General features: G+C 54.4%; 2 protein-coding genes across 7 annotated transcripts in view; one reads left to right on the top strand and one right to left on the bottom strand.

Annotated features, from left to right (window-relative positions):
- Positions 1–4640: 4640 nt before the first annotated feature.
- On the bottom strand, positions 4641–12471 carry LOC101398457 (uncharacterized). 3 transcript variants are annotated; one of them, XM_087421044.1, is made up of 4 exons: positions 12428–12471; positions 7984–8075; positions 7458–7623; positions 4641–7067 (listed from the first exon to the last, which is right to left on the bottom strand). In XM_087421044.1, exons 2-4 carry the CDS (start codon positions 8014–8016, stop codon positions 5341–5343), a joined length of 1926 nt encoding a protein of 641 aa, XP_087277170.1. In that variant the 5' UTR covers positions 8017–8075; positions 12428–12471; the 3' UTR covers positions 4641–5340. The 3 variants fall into 3 exon arrangements, with proteins under 3 accessions (XP_087277170.1, XP_087277171.1, XP_014649713.2); XM_087421045.1 differs by having other exon boundaries at positions 7458–7602; XM_014794227.2 differs by having other exon boundaries at positions 7458–7584.
- SMIM17 (small integral membrane protein 17) overlaps positions 12119–12772 on the top strand; it is a 30712-nt gene continuing 30058 nt past the window's right edge. For all 4 annotated transcript variants that reach the window (XM_014794354.2, XM_087421071.1, XM_087421068.1 and 1 more), the window contains exon 1: positions 12119–12287. The gene's annotated coding sequence lies outside the window, so the exon portion shown is untranslated. The remainder of the gene's footprint in view (positions 12288–12772) is intronic.

The following is a 12772-nucleotide window of genomic DNA, read 5'->3' as shown; positions in this document are numbered from 1 at the left end:
CCCCCACTCATGAGAGGAGACACCAGTCTCTCCCTGCTGGACCATTCCTTGCCCTGCCCGGTTCTCATAAAACAGGAAAGGACAGGGAGGCAGGGCTGGGATGGAAGGAACGTCAGCTCTGATTCCACTCATCGCCACCTGGTCCCTGGGAGGTGGGACAGGCGTGGTGACTGAGCCCTCGGACAGAGACAAGCCCCAAGGGAGTCACCAGAGGCCCCGCTGGCCACTCATTCAACAGCATCTCCTGAGCACCGGTTGGAGGTACAGGCAGTGGGGGTACAGCACCAAACAAATAAGGTCCCTCCACGATGGAGCTTGTGTTCTGCCGGGAGACAGATGATAAATGAGGCAAAAAGGTGTAAAATGTGGTGTTGGGCTATGAAGAAGAATACGGCAGTGTAAGGCGATAGAGCCAGGTGAGGCCTGAGGCTGCTTTAGGTTGAGCCGTCAGGAAGGCCTCGCCGAGGAGCAGACATCTGGACAGAGACTGAGGAGAGAGTGAGGAGGGGAGTCTGTAGTCAGGTGGGTGGGATTCATCCAAAGGGTCCAGAGGACGCCATTGGAAGTTCAACACCTTTTCCATACGGGGGTGGAGGGAGCGCTTTATCCTGTTAGCCTGTACTGAGCACTAGGGATGTGCCGAGGACTTGCCACAAACGACGGTGTTTTCTTCACACCATCCCAGTCGGCAGATGGGGAAACTGAGGCTCAGAGACCTGAGCACGGTCACGGCCAGGAAGTGAGGGCGCTGGGACTGGAGTGTGCGGCTGTGTCACAGCACAGCCCTCCCCGCTCCCCCCCCCATGCAGGCTGCCCCGAGTTTACCAGCGCACAAATGCAGTCTTCACGAGACTCCCAGGAGGAAGGTAAATCATATTTTTATCATATTAAATAAAGTTACTTGAGTCATCGAAATGAGTTATTACTTGTAAAAAATTTAGACCAGAACCTGGCACACAGTAAGTACTCGGATACGGGGCAGGGTAACTGAGTATGTGCGAGTATGTGCTGTTACTATTACTACAGCAACGAGCAAAGATGCCCTCATTCGATAAATGAAGAAAAAGGGTCAGGATAAGGGAGCCAATAAGAACCGAGGCTCTGAAGCCAGACTACCTGGGTTCAAATGCAGACTCTGACCTCACTTGCTGTGTGACTTTGGGCAAGTTCTTAACCTCTCAGAACCTCTGTTTCCTCATTTGTAAATAGGAGTAGTACTAGTCCCCACCTTATGCATCGGCTGTGGGGAATAAATGAGAGTCTACATAAAGACTACAGAACACAGAGTTGCTATAGACTGGATGTCTGTGTCCCTCTGTGAGATAACAGAAAATACACGTATTGGTCTCTGCCCCCGGTTCCTGGCACAGGGCTCCTAAATCCCGTGGAATTTCCTGGGTGATGGCAGTGTCTTTTATTCTAATGAGGCGACTGGGTGGGCTCCCGGATGGTTTCTGGTCACCAGAAAGACCAAGCCGTGATTAGAAGCTTGGGATTTTCAGCCCTCCTCCCCATTCTCCAGAGAGGGGAGAGGGGCTGGAAGTGGAGTTAATAATTCATCAGGCTTACATGAGGAAGCCTCCATAAAATCCCAAAAGTATGGGGTTTAGAGAGCTTCTGGCTTGCTGAACACATCCACGTGCCAGGAGGGTGGCGCACGGCACCTCCACAGGGACAGGAGCTCCCGAGCTCGGGACTCGTCCAGACCTCGCCCTATGTACCTGTTCATCCGGCTGTTCATCTGTGTCCTTTATCATATCCTTTAATAACAAACCAGTAATCCCGTGAGTAAAATGTTTCTCTGAGTTCTGAGAGCCACTCTAGCAAATTAATCGAACCCGAGGAGGGGGTCGTGGGAACCTCTGATTTATAGCCAGTGGGTCAGAAGCACAGGTGACAACCTGGACTTGCAGTTGGCGTCTGAAATGGGGGGCACAGTCTCACGGGACTGAGCCCTTAACCTGTGGGATCTGACCCCATCTCCAGGTAAATGGTTGAGTTGAATTGTAGGACCCCCGCTGGTGTCGCAGAATTGCTTGGTGTGGGGGAAACCCCCACACACCTGGTGACCAGGAGGAGAAGTGGGTGTTTCTCCTACTCATGCTTAATGTGTATACTTATATATACTATCGACAGGCACACCTGTTTATTGTGCTTCGCTTTACTGCACTTGGTACAAGACCCTCCACCAGCAAAAAGACCACGACTTGCTGAAGGCTCAGATGATGGGCAGCATGTTTTAGCAATACAGTATTTTTTAATTAAGGTATGTACATTGTTTTTGTAGACATAATGCTATTGCACACTTAATAGACTACAGTATAGTGTAAACATAACTTTTATATGCACTGGGAAACCAGCACATTTGTGTGACTCACTTTATTGTGATATTCACTTTATTGCAGTGGTCTGGAACAAGACCCGCAATATCTCTGAGGTATGCCTGTACATATAACTATATATTAGAATATATTACACATATTACATTAATATATTATTTATTAATATAATGTCTATATAATATACACTATTATATATGTATAATATATGAAATAAGATATATAAGATATGTGTATAATATGCTATATATACAATGAGATATATAACAGGATATATATAAATAAGATCTATAATAAGATCTACAGTAAGATCTAGATGAGACATATGGAGTAAGATACAGCTTGTTTCTCAGGAGCACCCTGAATGCACCAGGTCCCTGTTAAGCGTCACCCTCCCCATCGCCCCCTGAAACTGCAACTCCCTCCCCCTGTGGTCTGTCTTGGTCCCATCTTCCCTCTGTCATCCGCCTCCCTCACCGGAATGAGTGCAGGGCTCTGGGCTTTGCCCATTTTGCTCACTGTTGTTTCCCAGGACTCAGCAGGCGCTGTGTAAGTGTTTGCTGAATGACAGAGTGAATGGCAGGCGCTCAGTAAATGCTCACTGACTGGACTGTGAACAAGTGACTGAGTTTCTGAGGTACCGGCCCATTCTATTCTGGACCTAACATTCCCCGGAGACTGGGTCCGACCTGTGTCCCTCAGGCCCACATCCACAGGCTGGTAGGAAGGAACGGGTGAGCAGGCTTAGGATCAGCTGGTCTGAGTCATTTCAGGGGCTCTGGGGCATGGGGGCTGCCCCGAGTGGTCTGGCACCTGCCCTGGGGGGTGAAGGTGGGGGAGTGGCTGGGGGGTCCGTGGTGGTGGCGGCTGTGGGCTCTGGGTTGGTTGGCATTTGAAAAGCGTGTTTACAGTGAGTAGTTTCCCATCTCTAGGAATTAGCAAACCCTGGGGGGGCAGTCTCTCCAGGGTCAGCAAGGCCCCGAGACATCAAAGCCCCAGAAAACAAAAGGCACGGTTGATACACCGTCGCCCCAGCCCTGCTGATCTCCCCAATCGGCCTCAGCGTGGGCAGCTGGACAAGGCTCTCCGCCCACCTTTGGCCAAGTTTTCAGGCTGGAGGGAGGGGGCCCTTCCACTCTTACCCACTTGGACACTGCCCCACTGTTGGAGACCCCACCAGACCCTCAGAAACCCAGCAGCCTGCCCCAGAATAAGAGGAAGGTGTCTTCTGGGTTGGTGCCTGCCCCTCGCAGCCCTGGCTTCCTGGCCTGGGATCGGCGGACCAGGCGGCTTGGCCAGACCCACAGCCTCTGGGATGGAGAGAGGAGGCTCTTCCTGCAGAAACCCTGGGAGGCGGCAGGGAGCCCTCCCTGGCAGGCCAGGAATCTCTGGGAAGTTCCAGAATCACAAGAGAACAATAATCCTCTCTCAAATCACAGGATCTACTCCACGGGCTGACTCAGGGATCCAAGCTCCCTCCACCATCTTCAACCCACTGCTTCCAGAGACGCCCTGGGGGTTGGCATCCAGGTGGCGGATGGGGGAAGGGCAAGTGGCAAAGGCCCCACCTCTTTTGGATGCATCCCTCTCCTCACCCTCCACAAGGGAGGAGCGGTCCACGCCCCCTCCTGGATGCAAGCAAGAAGTGCGTTCTCTGGCAGGACCGCTGCGTCCCAGGACCGACTCCCCACCAAAAAGGAAGGAAGAAGTGAGGAGTTTGGGGGCACTGGCTCTACCTGACACCCAAAGTGCAAGGTGGGTGCTCTGTTCCTGCTTGCCAAACCATGTAGACATAAGCTACAGTTATAAAAGGTTACATTTCTAGCCATTTGGGGTTATTATAGATTGAATCCCCAAAATTCATATGTTGAAGCCCTAACTGCTGGTAACTTCCAAATGTGATTGATTTGAAGCCAGGGCCTTTAAAGGGGTAATTAGGTTAAATGAGGTCATATGGGTGGGCCCTAATCCAGTGGCTGGTGTCTTCATGAGAAGAGAGACACTGGGGCGCACGTGGGCACAGAGGGACAACCACGTGAAGAGGCAGCAGGAGGGTGGCCATCTGCAAGGCAACGAGAAAGGCCTTAGGAGAAAGCAGCCCTGTGGACACCTTGATCTCAGAATTTTAGCCTCCAAAAACGTAAGAAAATAGATTTCTTCTGTTTAAGCCCCCAGTCTGCGGTATTTGCCATGGCAGCCCTAGAAAATGAAAGTGAGTGAGTAGACTGAGCTACGAAAATGTCCCACTGGGAAAACCTACCTGGCGTGAGACGCCCAGATCGTGTGGTGAACAAGCAGCCATTGAACAGAGAATCGCGTTTATTCCATTCTCGATCAAGTGCCAGATACACAGATCGCTCGTGGCCCAAGCAGGTGGGATTCAGGACCAAGGGCAGCCGCGGGCCTGAGCCACAATGAGGCCTAGAGACAAACAAAAGGATGGTGCGGCAGGGGAGACCCAAGGAGGAGCCATCCCATCCTGGAACCCCTCCACTTGGAGCCGAGAAGCCCACCCGGAGGGAACCACCGAGAGGCATGAAACCAAACAGGGACTCTGCCAGAGCGTGTTGAAGAAGGGTTTGGAATTCCCACCAATAACTGCTGGTTGATGACCAGGCTTCGCAAACTTTCTCTGAAGGGCCAGATGGTAAATATTTTACGCTTTGTGGGCCATATAAGCTCTGTCTCCTATTCTTTTTGTTTTATTTCAAAATGTAAAAACCATTCTTACCTTGTGGGCCATGCAAAACCAGGTCTAACCCCGGGTTGCTCTCCCCTGGGCCCCATGACGATTTTTGGGGCCTGGTGCAAAATGAAAATATGGTGCCCTCTGTTCTGAGACTATTAAGAATTCTGAGATGACAACAGCTGGGCATGAAACCGAGTGTGGGCCCTGTGTGGTTGCACAGGTTGCACACCCATGAAGCAGGCCGTGCTGTCGCCTGTCCTCACCGAATTCTCTGGAATGTGACACAAGCCTTGTGGGCATCTCTTGAGGTCCCTAAGTTAACTCTAAAGAGCTGGGAGGCTGAAACTTGCCCACGCTGTCAGCTGGCCTTATCTGAGGGGTTATCTTGGAGGAAGACTTTCTCGCTGTGCTGGGCCTGCCGGGAGGCACCTCCCCCGCCCTGTGGGTCTTCTGGTGGCAGGTGAGGTTCCCGATGCGCCGGAAGGCCTTGCCGCACGTCTTGCACTCGTAGGGCTTCTCCCCGGTGTGGATCCTCCGGTGCGCCGCGAGCGTGGGCTGGTGCCGGAAGGCCCTTCCACACTGCCCGCACTGATAGGGCTTCTCACCCGTGTGGATCCGGCCGTGCTGGACCAGCGTGGACTTGCGCACGAAGGCCTTGCCGCACACACCGCACTGGAAGGGCCTCTCGTCGCTGTGGATGGCCTGATGCTGGAACAGGAACGACACCTTCCGGAAGCTTCTCCCGCACTCGCTGCACCGGTAGGGCTTCTCGCCCGTGTGGATCCTCAGGTGGATGGAGAGGTGCGCCTTCTGGCTGAAGGCCTTGCCGCACTCCTGGCACGCGAAGGGCCTCTCCCCGGTGTGAGTCCGCCGGTGGACGGTGAGGTAGCCCTTCTGGCTGTAGGACTTGCCGCAGGCGCCGCACTGGAACGGCTTCTCGCCCGTGTGGCTGCGCCGGTGCACCACGAGCTGCACGTTCTGGTTGAAGGCCTTGCCGCACTCGGCGCAGCGGAAGGGCCTCTCGCCCGTGTGGATGCGCTCGTGCAGGATGAGGGCGGAGGACTTGGTGAAGCGCTTCCCGCACTGGCGGCACTGGTACGCCTTCTCGCCGGTGTGCGTCTTCTGGTGCTCCACCAGGGTCATGCTCTGCGCGAAGGCCTTGCCGCACTCGTAGCACTTGAAGGGGCGCTCGCCCGTGTGCGCGCGGTGGTGGTTGACCAGGTCGGACTTCTTGCGGAAGGCCTTCCCGCACACGCCGCACTGGTGGGGCCTGGCGCCCGTGGGGGCCCGCTGGTGCCCGAGCAGGGACGAGCGCTTGGTGAAGCGCTTGCCGCACACGTCGCACGCGAAGGGCTTCTCCCCGGTGTGCAGGCGCTGGTGGTCCACCAGGTTGGTGATGAGCGTGAAGGCCTTGCCGCAGTCGCCGCACTTGTAGGGCCGCTCGCCGGTGTGCGTGCGCCGGTGGCCGACCAGCTGCATGTTCTGCACGAAGGCGCGGCCGCACTCGGCGCACCGGTAGGGCCGCTCGCCCGTGTGGATGCGCCGGTGCACCGTGAGGTTGGCGCGCTGGCTGAAGGCCTTGCCGCACTCGGCGCAGGCGAACGGCTTCTCGCCGGTGTGGACGCGCCGGTGCACCGCGAGGGTGGCGTTCCTGCGGAAGCGTCGCCCGCATTCGCCGCACGCGAACGGCTTGTCCTGGGCGTGCGTGCGCTCGTGCTGCGCCAGCTCGGCGCGCCCTGGGAAGGCCTCCCCGCACTCCCGGCACAAGCAGGGCTTCTCGCCGCCGCCGGCGTCTCTCCGGGGGCTCTCCCAACCGGGATCCCGTGGGTCACACTTGTGGGGCCCTGTCCCTTCTGGAATTCTTGGCGGGGGGTCTCCCGGCTGACGCTCTGCAGGGGCGCATCCTGAAGGTGTCCCGGCCTCTCCGGACGCAGAGCGCCACGGGCAGCCCCCTCCCAGCTCTTCCAGGGCCAGCCCCGGGGCTGCTCCTGCAGGGACAGCTTCCTCTGGGGCGTCCCTCTCAGGCCTGGACTCCAAATCTGAAGGAGACCGAAAACACGAACGTCGCCCACGTCACCTGCTCCCGGAGCTGGGAGAGGTGAGGGCTGGGGGCTGGGAAAGCAAAGAGAAGCCCCCTCAGGCACCTCCCAAGGGCTCTAGGCTAAGGCCTGCGGCTATGGACTGAATGTTTGTGTCCCCTCTCCGCCCCGCAATTCCCATGTTGAATCCTAACCCCGAGATGACGGTGTTAGGAGGTGGGCCCTGGGGGAGGTGACTAGGTCATACAGGCAGAGCCCTCACAACTGGGATCAGTGCCCTTATACAAGGGTCCCCGCCCCAGAGCCCTCTCAGCCCTTCCTTCGTGTGAGGACACAGCGAGAAGATGGCTGTGAACCAGGACGAAGGTCCTCCCCAGACACCCCCCTCACCCAGGGAGCTCAGGTTCTGGAAGTTCTCCAGCATCACGTCCTCGTACAGGTCCCTCTGGGCGGGATCCAGCTGCTGCCACTCCTCCTGGGTGAAGTCCACGGCCACGTCTTTGAACGTCACCAGCCCCTGCAACCACAAGGACGCCTGCATCCCCCAGGCCCGGGGCTGAGAGGTGCGGGGAGGGGGGGATCGCGCTGGCTTCAGTGGGTCGTCCTGGGCAGGACCCCCCCCCGCACCGTGCCTGGCACATGGTAAGTGCTGTGATTACGATGACATTATTACAGCACTGGGACTGGCTTGGTTCGGGGTTTGAGGCTGCGTTGGGGTCCCCAAGGCCATCGCCAGGTTCGATGGTTCTCTAGGAAGACTTGCACGACTCTGCATAACATCATAGTCATGGCCGCCTGGCCCAGGTGACAGGGATGCAGGCCCTGGAGAGGGCTCGGGCATGCAGGGGCTCATTCAGTTCTCTGGTCACCCAGCCTGAGACGCCCACGAGAAGGACTAGGGGACAACACTACTCACCAGGGCCTCGTCAGCCAGCAGCTGGGCGGCCATCCCTCCACGGCCCACAGTGACCAGGGGATGGGGGGCTGAGTCTGGGGGCTGATGGGGCTCTGGAGGAGGGAGGGGGGGACAGTGAGAAACCAGGCCTAGCCGTGCCTCCTGGATGCGCGCGCGCACACACACACACACACACACACACACACACACAGCAAAGGCAACCCCACCCCCCTTCCCATCCACAGAAACACACACAGATGCAGCAGACACACCACACGGGCTCACACTGTCTTGACATGAGTACAGCCATGTTTGGCCGCTCCATCGACCTATAGCCACCAGCACACAAAGAAATACAAAGCTGCTTTCTGTGTGGTGGGAACTGGCCTTTCTCCCACGGAGAGAGTTGCAAGTTCTAACATTTCAAGGCTCTTGGAGCATCGTAGTGAGGGATGGACTGGCCATCTGTGCCGGGCTAAGACGATAACCAAAGAGAACAATGCACGTACACAACTACTGGGCTGGGACGTTAGCCAGGGGGCTCAGTGCACATACGCCACTGATAACTGTTTTGTGCATGGGAACACTAGATGCTTGCTCTGTAAACTCTGTAACTGCTTATATAAACTGCTGGAAACTGAGACCCGGTGAGAGTTCCACCTGTGGAAGGGACACCTTGCCCAGGACGTGTGATCCTTGCCCAGCCGCGTCGATTGACAGGACTCTCCCGGCAGTGGGGCGTGGATGTTGTGAGTAATTGATTTGATGTGAAGTAACTGATTTGATATGAAGTAATTGATCTGTTCTCTTTTCGGTCAACCTGGTGTTTCTCTTTCCGGTTGATTTGTGTCATTTCCCTTCAGTCAATCTGGTGTTTCCCTTTCTGATCGATCTGATGTTTTTCCCTCTTATTATATGACCTATTCGGATCTGCTGCTATCTCAGCCGATGTGGATGTTTTCCCTTTCCAGTCGAGCTGGTGTTTTTTTCCCTCTTATTATTTGACCTATTTGGATCTGTTTGCAGACTATCGCCTTTACTATCCTCTATATAATAAAATATACCTTCAGTCCATTTGTTTGGAGTGGAAAGTGTCTTTTACATCTCTGATCGAATCCCCCAACCTCTCATAACAACTACCCATGTGGCTGAGGAAATGGGGAGTGGGGCACCTCTCCAGGTGGGATCAGACCCAGGCCCCCTCTGCCTAGACACCCCCACCAGGCTGTGGACCCAGGATCCATTCCCAGACCCAAGTGTTCGGGCCCCCGCCGCTGCCCCAGGCCCAGCTTACACACGGGGTCCAGCTCTGCCACCTGATGAAAAGGCCCCCAAGGATGAAGGTCCAGGGACAGAGAAATCAGTCCCCAGCTTCACAGCGTCCACCACACCCTCACCCACCCTGTGCTGCCTCAGTTTCCTCATCTGAGAAGTGGGGCAGCCGCCATCTCTGACCCAGCTCATGGGGCTCTAGAGAGAACCAAGGCTGCGCTCCTCTGTGCTGACCGGGGCCTTGCCTGCGACTGTCACCTTGGGCCTGTGAACTGTGAGGCTGCAAGAGCCAGATACCTGGGGTCAAACCCCAGCTCTGCCACTTAGCCGCTGTGTGGCTTTGGACAAGTGACTCAACCTCTCTGTGCGTCAGTTTCCTTACCTGGAAAATGGGGTTAAGGTAACCACGTCAGCTGGTCATTATGAGGTTCCAACAAGTTAGTGTAAGTAAATCCCTTAAAATAACACCTTCCATATGGTAAGGAATATATACATGCTTTATTATTATTGTTATTTATTATCACCATCTGTACATATGACATTTCCCCCCAATAAACTGGGGTTCCCCTTATTAACCTTTATCCCAGGAACTTGCATAGGATTTGGTCCACAATAAGCCCCCCTCCTTTTATTATGGTCAAATACACATAACATGAAATTTACCATTTTAAAGTGTACAGTTCAGTGGCATTTAGCACATTCACAATGTTGTGCAACCATCACCACTATCTAGTTCCAGAACATTTCCATCACCCCAAAGAAACTCTGTGCCCACTAACAAGCCCTCCTTCTCCCCAGCCCCTGGAACCACAAATCTGCTTTCTGTCTCCATGGATTTGCCTAATGAAATCACACACTATGTGGCCCTCTGTGTCTGGCTTGTTACACTGAGCATGATGTTTTCGAGGTTCATCCATGTGGTAGTGGGTCTCAGTTATACTCCTTTTCATGGCTGCAAAATACTCCATTGTATGAACAAACCACTTTTGTTATCAGTTCATCTGCTGATGGACATGTGGGTTGTTTCCACCTTTTGGCTATTGTGAATATGCCACCGTCCACTATTTATGTGAGTCCCTGTTTTCAGTTCTTGGGATATATACCTATGAGTAGAATTGCTAGGTCACGTGGTGATTCTGTGTTCAGCTTACTGAGGAACCACCAAACTGATTTTCCACAGTGACAACAGGCCCTTTTAAATTACAAAAAGGAACTCTGGAAAGACCAAGGTCGAGGGGAACAGGGCCTTTTAGGTCATCTGGGGCCGAGGGCCCTGCGCGACCCCACCTGGTCAGATTCAGGGTCTGGGAACCTGCATTTCTAACTAGTCTCTCTGCCCACTAGCGACCCTGACATGGCTCCAGATCTCCCCTCGAGCTCTTGTGATCATAAACCCCAATCGGTGAAAAAAGAAAACAGCCCAGCAGCAACCTGTGGGTGTTTATATCTAAATGATATAGGAGTACACAGTATGAAACACCGTATGTTCATGATACAAACTAGAGAACATATCTGTGTACAAAATATGTGTACCCTATATGCATGGACTACAGCGCTAAATACCGAATACACAGGTATATCAGGTATACACACACACAATATACTGTATGTACAAGTATATAGGTGCACACACTCTAAATACCTCGGATATGTGTATATGAGCTGTAATCACACACTAAATACCACATACATGCACACGAGGTAGATATGAACTGATATGACATGTATGCAAGATGCATACACACTAAATATCATATATACATGTCGATGTGGGCCAGTCACATACAAAATACCACATCGACGTGTATATAAGATGTATGTGACCTTATATCTGTGTGCTACAGTACTAAATACCATGTATACCTGTACATCATGTGTAATCCTGCACACTAGATACCATATATACGTCTGTGTAAAAATACCTGTAAACTGATTACACATATGTCACTGTTCTGCATACCATAGACATGGGCATATACACTGTTTACACACACCAAATACCACATATGCATGTCTGAGTGTATGAACACTCAATACCATATACCCTTGTAAATAAGGTGTGTATCGACACATACTAGATACCGTATATACATGTACATAAAGTGTATATATACACTCACATTAAATACCATAATTACATAACTACACCAAATATCATATATATGTGTGTGTGTTTACTTCTACTAAATACCGTATTTCATTGACACTAAGACCATCAATGGAAAGAAACCGTGATTTTATCTAAGGAAAAAAAAATCTGCCAGTTAAACAATATACCATCAATGGTAAGACACATCCTAATTTCCAAGATGTTCAAGTGTGAAAAAAATATGCATCTTAGAATTAAGGTGTAAAGCTGAATCACTCTCTGTTCAGACTGGAAGGACGCACGAACACGAGCTGTAACGTTCTCTGGCTGCACCCACTGCGCGGCCTGGCGCACACCCCACCTTGGAGACCACTGTTCTGACAGGGCTCAGCCCCGAATCCCAGCTCTGCCACTCCCCAACTGTGTGTCCCTGGGCGGGTCACCTAACCTCTCAGTTTTCTCATCTGTAAGCTGAGGGACATAATACCCCTGCCTGATAGGGTTTTTGTGAGGATTAAGTGAATCAATGCAGATCAAGACCTAGAATGGTGCCCCGCACAGGGCTTCCTAAGGGGTTATTAAGTCGCACTGTGGGGGCCTTTTCTTTTTTGTGCCTCAGTTTCCTCATCTGCAAAATGAGTGAGTCATAGTGGGTACCGGATCGGGCAACCGTAAGGGTTTACTGAGCTAAGAGGGCGTCTCTCCAACTTCCGCATGCACCAGCATCGCCGGGGGGCCCGCCCCTGCGCGTGCCCGGCCTTCCCGGGCGGGCCGAGCACCCGCATCCCCGACAGCCCGGGGGACGGGGCACCGCGGGGGCGGGACCCCCGTCTGGGGCGCTGGGAGCACACGCGCGCGAAGCAGCAGCTCGGCGCCCGCACGGAGGACGCACGCTCCGTCCCCGCCAGGGCGCCGCCGCGACCACGACCCGACAACAGCGAGAACAGCGGCCGCCTCGGCACAGGTGCCGTCCCCGGACCCACTGCCCGGGCGGGGAGGGGCACGGACTCAGAGCGCCCTCCGGGGTCCCCCCGCGGGGTGCGTGGTCCTCCCCCACGACGAAACGCGACAGACCAGCTAGCCCGGCGGGCGGCGCGAACTCACCGGCGGCCACCGCGCGTCGGCGAGGCTCCGGCCGCGGTCCGGCCGGCGAAAGCGCGGTCTGCGCCTGCGCGGCCTCGCTGCTCCCGCCCCGCCCCCGCGCCGCGCGAGGCCACGCCCACCCCGCGCTCCCAGACGCCTCCGCGCGCCAACAGTGCGGACGAGGACCGAGGGGACAAGAGGGAGGAAAGTGGAGAGACGGAGAGGGGCGAGAAGGAGAGTGGAAGAGGGAGGAGTCGGGAGGAGTGGGAGGGAAGAGAGAGGGAAGTGGGGAAGCAGGAAGCAAGGAAAGGAGGAGGGAAATGGAGAGGGGTGAGGAGGAGGCAGAGGAGGAGGAGGAAGGAGAAA

This window comes from Ceratotherium simum, chromosome 33 (genome assembly GCF_057802395.1).
Source record: "Ceratotherium simum simum isolate JZ-2026a chromosome 33, ASM5780239v1, whole genome shotgun sequence".
Lineage (NCBI taxonomy): Eukaryota > Metazoa > Chordata > Mammalia > Perissodactyla > Rhinocerotidae > Ceratotherium > Ceratotherium simum.
Note: the sequence above shows the minus strand (reverse complement) of the source record. Positions and strands in the feature narration are given on the sequence as shown.